Below are 19,417 nucleotides of genomic sequence, written 5' to 3' on the forward strand. Positions count from 1 at the left end.
ATGGGGAACAAGAAATCCCTATTCAATTGCCTATTCAAAGATTAATTGTCTATTCAAAGATTAAGTAATAATCTTACATTGTAAAATGTAATTTACCAAAAAATTTACCAATTTTTATAGCTAGATAATACAAATCGGCTTTCTTGAGGGAAAAAAAATGAACATAATTGATAAATGAAGATTTCATAAAGAAAATGAACATAATAGAAAATAAGAAAAAAAAAAAACAGAGAAATAACCTGACAGCGCGCTGAAACCTATTATCCTGCTAAGAGATCGTTAGTTTAAATGAATTTCATAAAAATTTTTCGTATGTTTAGTTTGTAAATTATACCAAATAAATAAATTATAAAATTATAGTATCTAATATAAATTATATAAAATTATGTAGTTTAAGTTATATCATAGTAAACTTTGAAATTCATTAACCAAATTTTATTGTAGGGCATGAGCTAAATAATAATAATAATAATATAAACCTCTACAAATATTTGCAGTTTTGTGCAGTCTTTTCAATTTATTAATTTTAGCCTAATTTGATAAATAGCTGCAATAATATCCATCCAATTAAAATTAAATAATTTTTTTATTATGATTAAAGATCATATTAAATTAAACACACCCGTACAAAAGTATGAATTCTTGTTATACAAGAAGATTTATTGGATACTTGCTCAAGAAACTAACAATTGAGAGATCAACAAAATTGAAAGGCCAGTTATGAGAGAGAGCTTGCCTTCACACATTTTAACTGTGCATTAAATGTATAAATTATTCCAGGTGATATGCTTGTTTTCACTGTTCTTCCTCTGTAATGCAATCTTTGGATGCAACTTTCAACCTTGGTCCAAACACCAACTTCATGGAGATCTCCTTCTTTCCAGCATATGCTCACTGTCAATCCACCGCGTGCCTTTAGTCCTTTCACACACCCATTTGCCCATTTATCCCAAGGAAGTGCAGGAAGCAAGTACAAATCCTTCATGGTACTCTGCATCAGCATTTCTGCAACTGCTGCTGTAACACTGAAACCAAGAATTGCAGAAACAATATCTTGTCTGTATCAGCTAAAATGCTAGAAACTTGAATTATTTAGCTAAATATTGAATTGTTATGAGAAATGAAATTAGTTTAATTATATGCACATCAATGGCTTCTTTATGTTTCAAAGCTATTAAAGAGGAAGATTGTTTTATTTCTCATGCAGACTTGCATGATCAACATGACATGCTTGGGATCATCCAACTTTTGAAGCCAGGATTGTGAAGGTTAATCTGATGGTTCCAAGACAGTTTCAGTGATAAAATAAACAATGCAGCTTACCCAAAGTTGGCATCAATCTGAAAGGGCGGGTGTGCTGCAAATAAGTTGCTGTATAATCCACCTTCAAAAGCTACCTCATGATCTGGATCCACCAACTTAATCAAATGCTTAACCATCCTATAAGCATGTTCACTGTTGTGCAGATGTGCCCATAAAGCAGTTTTCCATGCAGTTGACCAACCTGGACCATCCTCTCCTGATTCATTGATAAAAAAAAAAGAGACGCAACATCATTGAGATATCATCATAAGCAAGATTGTTTCTGCTGAAGGTAAAAGAGAGGATAAACATATGTAAGGTCTCATATTTTTTTCAGATAAAAGGTAAAGATTCAGCTACAACCATCAGTCAGGTGAATAGGGTACCTTTTCATATAGGACCAACTAATTACTTTTAAAACAATTTGACCTTGACAAACCTCGTTTATAGAGGGAATTCTCCGCAGCTTTACAAAGGTCTGGATTTCTGTCAACGGTTATTGTATGCCCTGGAAACAGGCCAAATAGATGTGAAAGATGTCGATGGTGCATCTCTGGGTCCTTAAAATCTTGAGCCTGTCAGCCACACAGAATTTCACAAGCCAAATTCAGCACTTAAAGTACATGAAATGACTTCGTGGATTAAACCATTCCTGCAAAGAATTGGGAAACTAATATGCAAGCTACTTGCCCATTCCATTATAGAACCGTCTTCAGCAATTTTTGTTGGATGAAGCCTTGGTTGAGCCTCCCGCACTTTTTGAATAAGAAAATCATTCTGTCTGTACAGAATCTGTTCTCAAGTAATTGTTATCATATTAAGGTAAATTAGTAGATAAGTTATGAAATAGAAAAAGATGATTTATATGATTAGTGTAGAATGTGAGTTTTACCTCAGAAGCTGAGATAATTGAAGAAAACACTTCTTTTATGATTGCCATGTCCATGGTTGATGAATAGCTCACACAAGCTGGCTTACCATCTGGAGCAATAAACATATGTTCTGGAGAAGTTGACGGATTAGTTTCCAAATATCCTTCATGCCCTTCAACCAGCCAGTCCAACAAAAACGATGCACATCCTTCCAACAGAGGATATGCCTCAGTTCTAAGAAAATCCTATTTATGTACAAAAATTTAAAAATGCACAGCAGAATAAGTATGTATCATATTATAAGAAAAAATAGAATGGTACTTTTCAGAGGGAAAAAAGAAAGAAATTGCTAACTACCAGAAGAAGATGGTATTCATGAATCTATTAACAGTAGTGCACAAGTATTTCCAGGCCCAAATCCCAATTCCACGATTAAAAGATCACAGCAGCAAATTTTTATATCTAACAACTTCAGATTAGGCCAATCCAGCAATTTCAAGGTCCCATCCATGAACCATTACATACTCAAAAGAAAGAAGAAATAGTCTTGAATTGTTATAGGCTTTAAGCAGGAGGTTTTCCACTTTAAATGCACTGGGAGTGAACAAGCTGGCTAAGTCTAGAATTCCATGGTTCTGCAAATCCATGTCATAAGAAAGATATTTGGGTTTACGTGGACCATGTCTTACCCTAAGACACTTGCTGAAATAGGTTTCTTGTCGATTTAGCATCTTCCTTCTCAGTTGGCTGGAAGTCAGCAAGTCCTATATCACATGTGCTAATCTCTTTTAACATGCCCGTAACTTCATTTTATGTCCGAGCTTCATCCCAACAAGGTCAGATGATTTGTGGGAACATTGTAAAGAAGCACCAGTAGAAAGTACATAGCCTAAATATCAGCATTTACATCACCATACATAACCTCAACGGTTCAACCAGAATCTCAATTTTGAGATGTTAAACCTATAAATATATGAAGAATGCAGCGTAACTATTGGCCCCACACTGCACGACACTGTAATGTCCTTTCAATTGACTAAATGCTATAACTCCTTTTACTCCTTTAATGCAGATTTGGTTGTTATGAAATTAGACATTTATCCAAGCGTTCGAGGATATATTTTACTTTTTAAAATTATTAACAGAATAAATAATAAAAATATAGTATTTAAATTTAAAAAAAAAATTAGAAATGTAAAAAAACTTAAATTTAAGAACATAGCTTTTAAATATTTGTAGAAACTTATGTTTATCATCTTTACATATTTTTTTACTATAACTTTCAAAATGATGATGGAGAGATTTATAATTATTTTAAATTTATATTGCCTTTTTGCTATTAAAATTTCGTAAAATTATTTTTTCAATAGTAATTTTATATGCTATTCATTCATGAATATGTACATGTGACTATGGCTTTATATCCCATTATGTTCACTAATTATTTTTCATTTTATTTGTTATTAACCTATTTATCTTCATATCATAACTATTTTTTATATTGTAGCATTATTTCATAACTTAGTTAATGTAGCATGGGAAGATATAATTTAGGAATTATTCTTATTGTAAAATTAGGAAATTTAAGAGTTTTATTATGTAGAAATTTTATTCTTATTAGGTCTATTATTTAGGAATTTTATTCTTTTTTAGTTTATTTTGAATTAATTTAGTATTCTTAATTATGATTGAATTAGGATTCTAAAATCATATTGTGATTAGAATTCCTAATTCTATAAATAAGACATAGAGTTTCTATTATTATTAGACAAGTTTGTTATAACAATTTTTATGAGATAATTAGTTCTCTCTTCTAAGGATTGGTCCTTTATTTCTCCTTATTTTTAGTTCATTCTCTTTGTTCTTCATCAATTTTGATATCAAAACTTAAATTCAATCCAAATTCTATAGCTTCCGTGAAATTCCCAAACATCCCACCTATGTTCTAACTTTTCCTTAAAAATTTCCAATTGTAAACTCTTAGCCTTCGAAACTTTTATTGCTTTAGTTTACTGTTTATTATTATTTTTTTTTAAAAAAAAAAAGGCAGAAAAGCCTTTCAAGAAACAAACCCAGAAGTCTACGCCACTGTCCCTTCACACCTACAACCTCCAGCCTTCCAAAACTCCCCACCACCATTGCAAATCTCCTACCCGGCCTGAGGCGACCCGTAGCAACCATTCTGCTTATCGGGCGTTGCTTGGAACTTAAGATCCATCTGGGTTAGATCTTGACCGGCGGAATTTCAGATTTTCTAACCATCTGACCCTCCCCAACCAGTCTCCGACAGTCAATCTTCTATTTCCCGTTGTCAGAACTACGCTCCTGCTGCAAGTTTCTTTCGGGTCGGATCATTGACCCGTTTCTACAATATGTAAGCTCGCTCACATCTAATCTCTTATTGCTTTTGCCACACCATTCTGCTAGCTTGCCATGGCATTAGCCACCCGTCACCTCTCCAACAATAGATTGTGCTACAACTAAAGGAGAAATTTAAGTTTTCTTTTGATGAGGTATGCTTCTTTAATTTAAATACTATGTGGTGGAGTGATAATGAAGGACCACATAACAAAATTACTTATTCTAATAATATAAAATTAGATGAGTTATGGGATACAATTCAAAGAATACAAGCTGACATTGATGACTTTTATGAACAACTTGATGAGATATGTTATTTGATGGATTTATATGATGTCCTAATTATTTTCCTTGTGGTTTATTTGATGAGTATCAAGATATACAAATAATCTTACAATACAGGGAGAAAGCACTTGAAAAATGTAAGAATGAATACCATATAAAACAAACTCATCAACAAGTTAAAGATAAAGAACTAGAAAAATTTGAAGTATAGAAAGAAGTGCATATGTTTCAATTGAAAGAGCAGTTGAATATTAGAAAAAGTATTGAAAATACAAAAGCACAAAGTCTTGAAAATGCAAGGACACTACAAGGAGAGCAACAAAAGCAACTTGAAATTGAAGAACAAAAAGAGCAAGTTAATGATGAAAAGAGCAACTTGAAATTGAAGACGACCAAGCTACAGATCGGATAATGGAAACTCAAGAATCCAAGGTTGTGGTTGTTGAGTCTTCACGTATTGAAGAGTCTATTTTAGTAGAGGTGAGTATTCGGTTAACCGAATCAAACTGAATCAAATTTTCAACTAACCGAATTATTAACCGACCCTAAAAATATTAATCGAATTGAATCGAAATTCAGAGAAAACCAAAATTAATTGAAACCGAAAATATTCGATCGGTTATCGGTTATAACCGAATTAATTGAAAAAAAATAAAATATATATTTTATATTATTAATTATTTAATAAAATATAAATAAAAATATATTTATATTCTTTTTTATTTATAAAAAATAATAAATATATTTTAATATTAATAAGATAATAATTATTAGTTAAATATTATTATAAAATCATAAAAATAATTATTATTATAAATAATATAATATTCATAAAATTATAATTAATATATTAATTAATTGAAATTTAGTTATTTCGGTTAGTTCGGTTACCAAATCAAAGATAACCAAACCGATAATCGAAAACAAAAAATTTTTATTATTACTAACCGAAAATCAAACCGAACCGAATTTACTCTTACCAAAATAACTGAATTTCATCGATTCGGTTCGATTATTTGGTTATAACCTAATAATGCACACCCTTATATTTTAGAGCAAAAAGTCAATCAAGTCTCAACCATTGTTCTAATTGATTTTATTTGCCCAGATAATTCAAGGAATGCAAAAGATAGCGCAAATTTCTTCAAATAATTTTTGTTGCTACTGTCTAAGATGATCGTATTGTGTATTTCCCTTACTTGGTTCTTGCTTCTTAGTCCTTCAATACTTCACAACTCGAGGATGAGTTTTTGCAGCTAGGGGAGAATAATGCAATATGAGAAGATAGAATTTAGGAATTATTCTCATTATAAAATTAGGAAATTTAAGAGTTTTATTATTTATGAATTTTATTCTTATTAGGTCTATTATTTAGGAATTTTATTATTTCCTAATTTATTTTGATTCAATTTAATATTCATATTTAAGATTGAATTAGGGTTCTAAAATCTTTTTGTGATTGAGATTCCTAATTCTATAAATAAGACCTAGACTTTCTATTATTATTAGGCAAATTTGGTTATGACAATTTTTATGAGATTAATAATATATTGAGAATTAATTCTCTCTTTCAAGAATTGATCCTTAATTTCTCTTTTTTCTTAGTTCTTTCCCTTTGTTCTACATCATTAGTTTTATAATATTAATATCGATGTTATATTAAGAATTAAGAAATTGAAAAGTCACATTAATAAGTGATTAGTAATAATAATATGATCATAAATTTAGTAAGACCAATAAATTTTATTTAATAGATAACAAAATAGTAATTAGAAATTAATGATAAAATATAGCTAAAACAAATAGAATAAGATGCATTAAAATTAAATATAGATATATATATTAATTTTATTTAAATTTTTATATTAAGTATTAATAAACTAACAAGTCACATATTAATTGGTGATATTAATATGACTAATGAAACTTTATTTAATATACACTTATTAATTATTATTAATGATAAAAATTTACATTTTCTTAAAACTATATTTCATAAATATAGATGTATATTAACTTTATTTAAATAAGTATTAAAAAACAAAAAAGTCACATCTTAAAAAAAAAAAAAAAAACTAAAGAGTCACATATTATTAGCGATAATAATAAGAACAATAAATTTTATTTAAAATCTTATTCTCCTAAAAGTCACATATTAATTTGTAATAATAATAAGACCAAAAAATTTTATTTAATATATACATATTAATGTTATTAATAATAAAAATGTACATTTTTTTTGCAATTATATATATATATATATATATATATATATATTTCATTTAAATTTTTATATTAAGCTTTAAGAAACTAAAAAATTACATATCAATCCGTAGCAATAAATACAATTAATAAATTTTATTTAATATATACATATTAATAATAATTAATAATAAAAATGAAAAAAAAATTAAACATTAAGAAACTAAAAAACCATATTAAATAGTCCTAACAATAAAATAGAGGTAAAATTGACAAATTAAAAAAAGCTAATACAGTGCCACATATATTTTGGAGACCAGTTTTATTATATTTATATAGATATAGAGATGTATAGATGTCAACCACAAATAGTTTTCCAACAAAATGATGTTATTCAGAAATCTCATCCAGCACTACTAAATACTGATGGGAAATTGTTTCTATACCAGCAAATAATTCTTATGCAACGAACTGATGTGAAAAAAAAAAAATCTTGCTTTAGCTATCATATATTTGTCCAACTTAAGTATGGTGTCTGTTTATGGTTGCCAGCTGGTGGCCATTATTTCCCCCCTAACCCTTCCAATTTTCTGTTCTTTGTCCACATTTATTCTCATTATAACGTTCTCTCTATCTATCTCTCTCTCTCTCTCTCTCTGAATTGATGGGGGAAAAATACTGAAAGGAAAATCTTGTATAATAAAGTTCCACTAGAAGAAAAGGTAACATGTGGTAACAAGGAACCATCCAATATTGGAAAATCAGCAAACTTAAAAGAATCAATGTCAATAAAAAGTTAGGCAGCCTTATGCTCAATGCAGTGAGGTCTTCCTGTGGCCAACAGACCACAAATTTATAATATGCATGCATCTGAGTGTATGTTATTATCAATTTTATACAAGCAATTAGGAAAAGGCTGCAACTTTTTTCCCTCACAGGGAAGAAATATTCATGCTTTGATCAAATACAATAAAATGGAGATGATTTAGGGAAAACATTCTGCAACTTACCTTGTCCATTGAGTAATTATAGTGCTCCCATAAATGGGTACAAAGCCATGCCCCACCCATTGGCCACAATCCAGAAAGGACATCTGTTCCATCTGCTGATGATTTTGCCCATATGTCAGACTTATGATGTACAACCCAACCACTTGTTTCATAGTTAACCTGCAGCATTATGCAACTAGATAAGAAATATTCACGCTGCAGAACACAAGATTGAATGAGAAATACATCACTTTACTAATAGCATTATGGCAAGGATAAAAGGTATAGAACTCTTTTAAGGACTAGACATTCCATGAGTAACCTATCTATTTTCACATGGGGAACTTCGCAAATAGATAATTCTTTCACCTTGGTGTGATAATTTTCAGATGAAGATTTCTTAACATTGACTTGACTTTTGAGGGGAACCTGTACCCTTCAAATGCCCCCACACAGCCTAATAACTGAAACAAATCTATTTATATTATCTACCCAATCCATTCAAATTCCATTATATGCTACAGTAATAAAATGTCTATTTATTTCTAAGCATAATGCAAGCTCAAAAGATGGCAAAAAAGATCCAATTAGCAGTGTATTTGGTTGATGCATTTGTTAATGCCACTTTAGTTGATGGAAAAGAGCACCACATTCAGAGGTTTAGGATGCACTGCTATGGCAGCTCAGCAAGTGTCAGTGCCAGCGGTGATACAGTCATCGGCGGAGTGGGAGAGGAAGATGGTGAAGAAGAAATAATCTGCAGCAGCAGAAAAGGAAGAAGGATGGTACAAGGATTTGCAGTGAAATAACGCGAGCTTGCATAGTGTGGGTGAAGGGAGCAACAATAAAGGAAACAGTAATAGTAATGGAAATAGTGGGAGTTTCAATCTTGGGAGTTGTAGGGTTGTTAAGGATGTGTGGTGTGGCCCTGGAGTTGGGTTTTCTGCTGATGCTGTTGTTTGGTCAGCAGATATTGTGTTGTGGGGAGAAGAAATGCGTCTGGGAGAGGGAAGATTGATGGGGACAAGAAAATCAATCCAAGGGAGTGGGAGGTGTTCTTTTAATCAGGCTTTGTTTTGCCGCTTTCTTTGACACTTCACTTTCTTCTTTCCTATACGTATAATGCAGTTGTGGCTAGATATAGTGTGGATGCTGAGAGATTGTCTATGGCATCCATCTATCCATATAACAAGGGTTCCATCTTGTGTTTGATTTTAGGAGGGTTGTAACTTTCTACCCTACAGATGGACATGGCTGTTGCTTTATCTTGAGTGATTGATCAAATATTTGATGCATGTATGCTGAGGTGCTGATTATGCTAGTCTTCAAGAAAAAAGTTGTGTTTTTTTTTCCATGACCCCTTTTGCTTCTTTTCTGTTCTTTCGTCCTTTCCCTGATTTCTCAGTTGTTCTATGTATTTATAAATTACTTTTTTTTTTTTTTTTGAGAAGGAAAAGGAGGGGGGGGGGGGGGAGGGTTATGCGCCCGACCTTGCTGTCTGCTATAGTTTTATTAATTATTTTATGCGTGCAAGTATAATATTACATGGTTAATGACACTATGTCACCTTCAGCTATCTTATAAATGGCTTAACACGACACTTGAATTGCAACATGTAATTTTTTCTCAAGTTTTTCAAAGCTCCCGCTTCAAAGTGAATCAAATTTTAGATTTGTCCTTTTTTTAAGATTTAATTTTTCATAAATAAAATATTACATGTAATTTTAGAATGATGAACAAGATTGTATGTTTTTAAACTTTAACATTTTTTATTTTTAATATTTTTTCTAATTTTTAGATACCATATCTCATTATTTGTTCTACTAATAATTTAAAAAATAAAAATATCTACGCAACACGTGGGTAAATGTCTAGTCTATATATATATATATATATATATATATATATATATATATATATATATATATATATATATATATAAAGCAGAGTGGTATTCCCAAGGAGATGACACGTGGCACTTTCTTTAAAGAATTTGTTATGTTACCCTCTATAAATCAGTGTATAACTTTCTTTTAATCTGATTATTTAATTCTTTTTTATTTTTCTTTTTATTATTAAAGAGTTTACTATATGTCACCCTCCATAAATGAGTGTATAACTCTTTTTTATACCAATTATTTAATTATTTTTTTATTTTTCTTTAACTATCATTATTATTGACATTACTACATTAATTTTTATAATTTAAATTTTTTTTTTTAAATTTCATTTTTAAAAATTATGACCTTTGTGATTAAATACATTATTTAAAAATTTTTTATATTAATTTTTTTTATAAATTTTTTTATACAAAAATATTATTTGTCACATATTACCCTTCATAAAAAAATTGAGGTGTAAAACTCTCTTTTATGCCAATTATTTGATTTTTTTTTTATTTTTCTTTTAATTAGCAATATTATTAACATTATTACCTTAATTTTTATGATTTAAATTATTATTTTCTAAAAATTTGATTTTTAAAAATTAAAGCATTTGTGATTAAATGCATTATTTAAAAAATTTTTATATTGCTTTTTTTTTATAAATTCATTTATGCAAAAATATTATTTGCCACATGTCACCCTTCACAAAAAACAAGTATATAACTCTCTTTTATTCTAATTGTTTGATTCTTTTTTATCTTTCCTTTAATTATCATTATTATTGAATTACTATCTTAATTTTTTTTTATAATTTAAATTATTGTTTTCTTTAAAATTAATTTTTAAAAAATTAAGGCCTTTGCAATAAATACACTATTAAAAAATTTTTTATATTGCTTTTTTTAATAAATTTATTTATACAAAAATATTATATGTTAATTGATACTTCACTTTTTTATTTTATTTTATTTTAAATTAATGAAATATTTTTCTTTTTTATGTAAAAATAAATTGTTGTAATTTATTTCATATTAATTAAATAATAAATATGAACTTTATATCATTGTTACCATTACAAACCTATCTTCACTTTTGAAGAGAATTTTGCATCATTATTATAACATTATCTCCTTAAATATCTCCTATATTAAACCTATTTACATACAATTAATATCTAATTTACATAATATTATTTAAATAATCTCATATTATTGCACTCAAAAAATATTATTTAATTACATATTCAACTCTCAAAATTTTTATAATCAACTTTAAATATCACAAATCAAAAAATAATAAAATGCATTAATTAATAATATTATATTTAAAATGAATTGATTGTAATTTTTTAAATGGAAGAATATTTTTTTATGATTTATTTTGCTTTTTATTTAGATTTTTTTTAATTATTTGGGATATTAATGTAAGTTTATACTAATAATTAGAGATATGTCTTTTAATAATTTTTATGATATTAAATTTATATTTATTGTATTATAATTGATTAATATTAATTATAAATATAAATATATTAACAATTTAAATATTAAAAATTAAAAAATCCACATGCAAAAGCACGAGCATTTTGCTAGTTATAAAATGAGAGACTATAATAATTTGTTCAAAAGTATGCATTGTTTTTGGCCAGAGTTATTTGGTGCTTGCTAGAAATCATATCCGAATACTGTTAACTTTATCAAATATCAGATGCAACACTTTGCTATGGAAAATGTATTCGAATAATGTTCTTTATTACTTGAATAATCGGAATGTTGATTTAATGCAAATAATCCGATTCTTTATTTGAATAGAGGGCAATGACTTGGTGATTTAAGTCACGACTTTTGAATTCCTAAATACTATAAATAACATTCTAAAACTCGGAAAACATGTTCTAGTAACCCTAGAAGAAGGAAAACCCGCAAAGTTATAATTTCTATGTATTATAGTGGGTTTTAGGCTCTAGACAAAGGAGATATTTTTGAGTTGTAATCCTTGTGCGTTCTATTGTGTTATGGGTGTAAGAGGCATAAGGTTGTGAGGTTGAAGACACCTTGTATCTTTTAATCTCTATTATTTCATAGTGAAATCTCTAGCTCTCTCTCTCTCTCTCTCTCTCTCTCTCTCGTGGATGTATATCTATTGACCGAACCATTTAAAATTTTGTGTTTGTGCTTCTGCTTAATTTCTCTATTTTCTCTAGTTTTATCTTCTCTTTGCCATAATAAGATTAAGATCCTTAAAAAATGGTAATTAGAGCTGGTTTTCTTGGCTGGAGTTCTGGAATATTGAAAACAAAATTCAGAGTTGAGAAGTTCAATGGGTCTAATGACTTTAATCTCTAGAAGGTGAAGATAAGTACTCTCCTTGTTCAACAAGGAAGTGAAAAGGCACTAGAACCATATAAATTGCTTTCTGATTTGAATGACAAAGACTATGCCCATAAAAGACCTTAAGGATGAATTCAGTAAAATTATCCTTGATTTACACAGAATTGACATTAAGCTAGAGGAGGAGAATCAAGCTCTTATCTTGACAGAAGTTTTACCTCCTTCATAGAAAACTTTTAAGAATGATATTGTTCAGTAGAGATACAATGTCGGTTAATCATGTTAAAGATGCTTTGCAATCTAAAGAACTACAAAGAAATGTGTCTAGGTAATCGTATGGGGAAAAGCAAAATATTATTTTGGTTGTTGCTATGGGTAGGAGTAAACAAAATGGGTTTGGGTAAAAAAAACAAAGTCTAGATCCAAATATAGACATATAAATTTGCAATGTTTTCATTGTTACAAGGAAACGCAAACTTGTAAGTTCTATTCACAAAGAAATGGAAAGGCTAAGATTGAGAATAAGGGCACGAAAGCTAATGTGGTGATGATAGTGCAAGAAGGTTCATATGGCATTGAATGTAATTCAGCCCTTGCAATTAGTATAATTAACACAAAGGATGAGTGTGTTATGCACCGCAGAAGTGTATAAACTACAAAAAAACAAAGTAAACACACAAAACACCTATCCACGGGCATGCCATCTTCCGTTATCAATAAATAAAACAATAATTACAAGCTCAAAGCCAATTAATCATCATCCCAATTACACCTAAGAGAACTTTCACATTAAACTACTCATAGTAAATACATTAGTCTCTCTTAATCTCCTCTAGATATAACCAATATATTTATTACTTTAACTACTTTACACACCACAAAAGGTATCTTCAACTACAATTGACAATAATCCTTTCCTTTTCGACTTTGCCCTTCTCTATCTTAGATCAAAACCTCTTTCCCTCTATACGATTGCAATGAGCAAGAGTTTTTCATCAATAGACAAAGCCAAATAACCTTTTCACTATACTTTCATTTATAATGTCAATCCCTCAATCCTAATATAATTAGGAATCATTCCCAATTTCGGAATAACACTATAATAAAAATTTTACTCTATCTAGAAAATAATCCTCCATCCTGTTAAAAAATATTTCTTTCACTCAAATCAGGAAAAGGGTCTCCAAATCCCATTAAGATTTTGAGGCACAAATCTAATAAAGTGAATTCTAGATAATAAAGCTTTCATTCACATAACACTTAACTGGACATATTCATATTTTACTTTCTATTACCAAGAGATTACCAAGAGGAAGGGAAAGGTAAATTTGGCAGATAACAAGGTCATTAACGAGGGGATGGTTCACATCAAGATTAGCGTTATCCAAGGCGACAGAGGCACCAAGGCAAGGCGTGGCACCACTCTAATGCCTCACTTGACACCTCTCGGTGTGGCTTCGAGGAGGCGAAGCCCCCCTTAGATTGAGGTGAGAGGCGTTGAGGCCATTGAGGCGACGCCTCTTTGAAGGAACGGTATTTTTTTTTTTCTTTTCTAATTGTATTTTACCCAATTATAACCCTAGCGATGTAGAAGAAAGGGAAACAACCAAGAATAAGGAGAAATCAAGGACCAATCTTCGAGAAGAGAACTAATTCTCAAAATATTATTGATCTCATAAAATTGTCATAACCAAACTTGTCTAATAATAATAGAAACCCTAGGTCTTATTTATAGAATTAGGAATCTCAATCACATTAGGATTTTAGAATCCTAATTCATTTCTAATTAGAAATACTAAATTAAATCAAAATAAACTAAAAAATAATAAAATTCCTAAATAATAAACCTAATAAGAATAAAATTCCCAAAAAATAAAACATTTAAATTTTCTAATTTTACATGAAATATAATTCCTAAATTGGATTAGGAATATCATCTTCCTATTCTGCATTATTCTCCCCTGATTAGAAAAAAACTCATCCTCGAGTCTTGAAGTGCGAGAGAATAAAAAATTGCATTAGGAGAACAATCAATTCTTCATTCTTGTATGGTAGCAACAAGCTTGAAATCACATACTTCATGCTTTCCTTTGCATCTTTAAAAGGATCTAGACAAATAAAATCAAGCAAGGCTCTTCAAATCATTAGGAATAACTTAATTTTTTTCAATTGCCATTGAAATTTCCATAGAGTGATCTTCTTTGTTTCTGCAATTTATCTTACTCAAGCTTTGCTTGTGCACTTTTATCAACTTCTTGCCCTAAAATAGGTTCTTCAACATGTGAATGTTCAAGACTTGAATCTTTGGATCATTCACTCTCATTCTTTTCATTCTCATCTTCAAGCTGCTTTTTGAATTCTTTTTCTTATTCATCTTTACCGTAACTCCGCCTAAATAGTTCGCGCTTAGCCGGTCCCAAGCCCGAATAAAGGAGGAGGATTGCGGTACGTGACAACCGGCGTAAAAATTTCATCACACCTTATGATATGGATTCAAATGATATAAACGTTAGGCCGTCCTCTACTTACGACGCGCTACATCGGAGCCCAGGTATAGTGAGAAATATGCAAGGGTGTAGGGCGTTCACCGAATGCGACGCGCCATGCCGGCGCCTGGGTGTGGTGTTAAGTGAGCAAGGGTTCCCACATCATGAATGGGTGTGGGTAAAGAAGTTAGTCCATATGACAGATAGTAGAACAGATAGTGGAACAGAACACAAGATAGATATAGAAAACAATAGAAGATATCATAGAAGGAGACCAATTAGGAAGGAACAGGATAGGAGAAGGATCAGAGTTGGTACTTGGAATGTTGGATCACTTATAGGAAAATTAATGGAGCTTGTGAATACCTTAGAAAGGAGAAGAGTGAATATTGCTTGCATTCAGGAGACTAAATGGGTAGGAGAGAAAAGCAAGGAAGTGGGTAATTCAGAGTACAAACTGTGGTTTACCGGAAAGGAGAGAAACAAGAACGGAGTGGGCATAATCATAAACAGGACATTGAAAGACGCTGTAATAGCTGTGAAAAGAGTAGGAGATAGAATTATATTAATAAAACTAGTACTAGAAGGAGAAACAATAAATGTAGTTAGTGTTTATGCCCCCATAAATAGGACTAGATAGTGAGAGTAAACAAAGGTTTTGGGAAGATATGGATGATTTAATGCAAAGCATACCGAATGAAGAGAATATTTTCATTGGTGGAGATTTGAATGGACATGTAGGAAGTGATAGGCAAGATTATGAGAATGTTCATGGAGGTTTTGGTTTTGGCAATTGAAATGAGGAGGGAAAAAACATCATAGATTTTGCTATGCCATACGACCTAATACTAGCAAATACCTACTTTATAAAAAGAGAGTCACATTTAGTGACTTTCAAAAGCGGGCAACATAGAAGCCAAATCGACTTCCTCTTAACCAGAAAGACAAATAGAGCTCTATGCAAGGATTGCAAGGTCATTCCAGGAGAGGCTTTAACAAGTCAATATCGGTTAGTGGTCTTGGATGTCAAGTTTAGGAACAATTCAAGTAAGGTCAGAAAAAATAGTATAGCTCGAATAAAGTGGTGGGAGTTCAAAGGAGTAAAGCAAGTGAAATTCAAAAATGAGCTTCTCGAGTCCGAAGCATGGTAAGCTGGATATGGAGGCAAATGATATGTGGATACAGATAGCATCAAAGATTAGAGAAGTAGCTAGAAAAGTACTTGAAGAGTCTAAAGGACATAGGCCACCCTCAAAAGAGAGATGGTGGTGGAATGAGAAAGTACAAAAGGCAGTGAAAAGAAAAAGAGAATGGTATAAGAAATTACCTAAATGTGATAATAATGAGGCATATGAACAGTACAAGATAGCAAAGAAAGAGGCAAAAAAGGCAGTTAGTCAAGCAAGAGCACAGGCCTTTGAAAAGTTATATGAGAAACTTGGAACTAAAGAAGGGGAGAAAGATATTTATAGATTAGCAAGGAGGAGAGAAAGGAAATGTCAAGATCTCAATCAAGTTAGGTGCATTAAGGATAAAGAAGGAAAAGTGTTGGTGAAAGATGAGGACATTAAAGAAAAATAGAGAAATTATTTTAATGATCTCTTTAATAATAGTCAAAATGGTAATAACGTGAATATAGACTATAAAATAATAGAAAAGAAAAGTAAAGGAAACACTTAAGAGAATGAAAGTGGGTAAAGCCTGTGGACTCGATGGAATACCAATTGAAGTGTGAAAGTGCTTGAGAGATGTTATGGAAAGTCAATCATTATATTATTTCTGTGTATATTCTGTATTCTGTATTCCTATTTAGGATTTCTTATTTAGGATTTCTTCCTAATTAGTATAACACAATTATAGGAATCAATTGTATATAAATACCCATGTACAGATTAATTGAAATCAATGAGAATCATCTCTTTCTACATCTCTTTCTACATGGTATCGTGAGGTGCCATCTAGGGTGACTATTTGTTCTCACCACCCATTCCAGAGAGACCTTGGCCGTCGACCGGCCGTTTCGATTCCGATCAACATTGCCAGCGTCGCCTCAATCCCCTCATTCCACCACTGTGTACTGGTGCCTGATCCAGTACACCATTAAAGGACGTCTGAGGTTTGGCTCTCAGATCCTATTTCGGTATTTACTTGATTTGTGATTTTGGATTATTTTGTTGTCACAAGACTTTGGATTAGCGTTTTGGTTAGTTTCTTTGTCTCAACAAATGGCAGACAATAAGAATGTTATTTCTGATGTGATTCCGATGATGACTAAGATCACGGAACACAAACTTAATGGTTCAAATTACCTGGAGTGGAGTAAGACTGTTAGGGTCTATTTGCGTAGCATTGATAAGGATGATCACCTTACTAAAGATCCACCTATTGATGATACACAACAAACTTGGCTAAGGGAGGACGCTCGGTTGTTTTTGCAGCTTCGGAACTCGATTCACAGTGAGGTAATTAGTTTAATTAATCACTGTGAATTTGTTAAAGAATTGATGGATTACTTAGATTTTCTGTATTCTGGTAAAGGGAATATCTCCCGTATTTATGATGTTTGTAAGGCATTCTACCGTGCTGAGAAAGAGAATAAGTCTCTCACGGCTTATTTTATGGATTTTAAACGGGTATATGAGGAACTTAATGTATTGTTGCCTTTTAGTTCTGATGTGAAAGTTCAAAGAGCCCAACGGAGCAACTGGTGTTATGAGTTTTCTTGCGTGCCTTCCTTCGAGTATGAGATCGCTAAATCTCGATTCTTTCCGCTCGAGATTTCCTCTTTGCATGAAACATTCACACGGGTCCTTCGTGCAGAGTACCCAATCTTCACACCGCCAAGAGTGCTCTTATTAGCCGTAATCCAAATGGACAACAGGTAATAGAAGAGGAAGTAGAGGAGGAATTACAGCAATGTAAGTAATCAGAATGGAGAGGCTAGTTCTAATCAAGACTCAAGAGGAGTCATTTGTTATTATTGTCATGAGCCGCCATACAAAATATAATTGTCCAGCCTTCAGAGGAAAAATCAGATCACAGATGGCAAATATGGCGCAGAGGATTCTACGGTATCTTCCTCTCCGAGAAAACTGCTTTGGTATCTGCAGAAGATTTTGCACGCTTTTCCCAAAGACGTGCATCTCTAAAGCCTACCGGTTCCCTATCATCGCGATCACGAGTCGTAAATCCACTACATGCCTTGTGTCTTCCTCATCCAAATGGGTTATTGATTCCGTGCAATGCATCACATGACAGTAATTCTAGTCTTCTATCCGCTTTCAGTCTAATCCCACTTCCTCTCAATTACTTTAGCCGATGGTTCTACTTCTTGTGTCATGGGTTCTGAATCGCGAATCCGACTTCGTCAATTTCTTTGTCATCTGCTTTGTGTCTACCAAATTTCTCTTTAATCTACTTTCGTTAGTAAACTTACTCGTACCTTAAATTGTTCTATTTCCTTTTTTCTCGATCGGTGTTTGTTTCGGATCTTACGACGGCGATTATTGGTAGAGGACGTGAGTCGTGGTCTCTACATTCGAAAATCATATACCGCGTCGCTTGTTTGCTCCAGATCAGTAACACCTTTGAAGCTCATTGTAGATTGGGTCATCCTTCTTTGTCTACCATGAAGAAGTTGTGTCCTCGATTTGATCTTTATCAAGACTAGAATGTGAGTCGTGTCGCTTGCAAAACATCATCGCTTGCCTTCTCGTGTCTAGAGTCAATAAACCGCTTCATCCCCTTTTGAGTTAGTTCATTCGATGTTTGGGGTCCTTGTTCTATTACTTCTAAAACTGGATTTCGTTATTTTGTTACTTTTGTTGATGATTACTCGTGTTACTTGGTTATATTTAATGAAGAATCGCTCGAGTTGTTTTCTATCTTTGTGCCTTTTGTAATGAAATCAAAACTCAATTTAATATTTCATGCGCATATTAAGAAGTGACAATGCTAAAGAATATTTTTCAAAGACAATTTCAGTCTTACATGACACAAAATGGCATTCTTCATCGCCTTCTGTGTGGATACCCCATCCCAAAATGGCGTGGCCGAAAGAAAAATCGGCATCTTCTTGAGGTAACTCGTGCTCTTCTTTTCGGATGAAAGTTCCTAAACACTTTTGGGCGGATGCGCTTTACGGCATGTTTTTGATCAATCGTATGCCGCCTTTCTCATCCTTAATGGGGATATTCCTTATACCGCTTTGTTCCCTACAAAATCTTTGTTTCTGTTGAACCCCGTATTTTTGGTTGTACTTGTTTTGTACGTGATGTTCGTCATGAGTTACTAAATTGGATCCAAAGTCTCTCAAATGTGTCTTCCTTGGGTACTCCTGATTCAAAAATGGTACCTGCTTTCTCTCCTACTCTTAATCGTTATCTTGTTTCGCAGATGTCACATTTTTGAGTCCACTCCATTTTTTCTCAATCATCCGTGTATGAGAGTCGTGGGAGGAGGATGATATCTTAATATATACCTTGCCCAATCAATGTCTAGTCCTCTCTCACACTGCTTTCTTCGTCTCTAGACCTACTCGGCCTCCCGTTGTTCATGTTTATTCCAGAGATTGAGATTACCGACTCGGATCCTCCACTAGCTACTTCGTTGGGAGATCCTGCACTCATACCGATCATGATTCCGATCTAGATTTACCCATTGCTCTTCGTAAAGGTAAACGTTCATGTACTTACCCTATCTCTT

General features: G+C 31.9%; 1 protein-coding gene across 2 annotated transcripts in view; it reads right to left on the minus strand.

The window, feature by feature from the left end:
* Positions 1-567: 567 nt before the first annotated feature.
* Positions 568-19,417, minus strand: part of LOC110660356 (alpha-L-fucosidase 2) — a 30,108-nt gene continuing 11,258 nt past the window's right edge. For both annotated transcript variants that reach the window (XM_058134992.1, XM_058134993.1), the window contains exons 5-10: positions 8,033-8,191; positions 2,195-2,419; positions 1,993-2,094; positions 1,742-1,877; positions 1,324-1,519; positions 568-1,025 (exon numbers count right to left, since the gene is read on the minus strand). In XM_058134992.1, the coding sequence (XP_057990975.1) occupies positions 719-1,025; positions 1,324-1,519; positions 1,742-1,877; positions 1,993-2,094; positions 2,195-2,419; positions 8,033-8,191 (1,125 nt within the window). In that variant the 3' untranslated portion in view covers positions 568-718. The remainder of the gene's footprint in view (positions 1,026-1,323; positions 1,520-1,741; positions 1,878-1,992; positions 2,095-2,194; positions 2,420-8,032; positions 8,192-19,417) is intronic.

Source organism: Hevea brasiliensis, chromosome 14 (genome assembly GCF_030052815.1).
Source record: "Hevea brasiliensis isolate MT/VB/25A 57/8 chromosome 14, ASM3005281v1, whole genome shotgun sequence".
Lineage (NCBI taxonomy): Eukaryota > Viridiplantae > Streptophyta > Magnoliopsida > Malpighiales > Euphorbiaceae > Hevea > Hevea brasiliensis.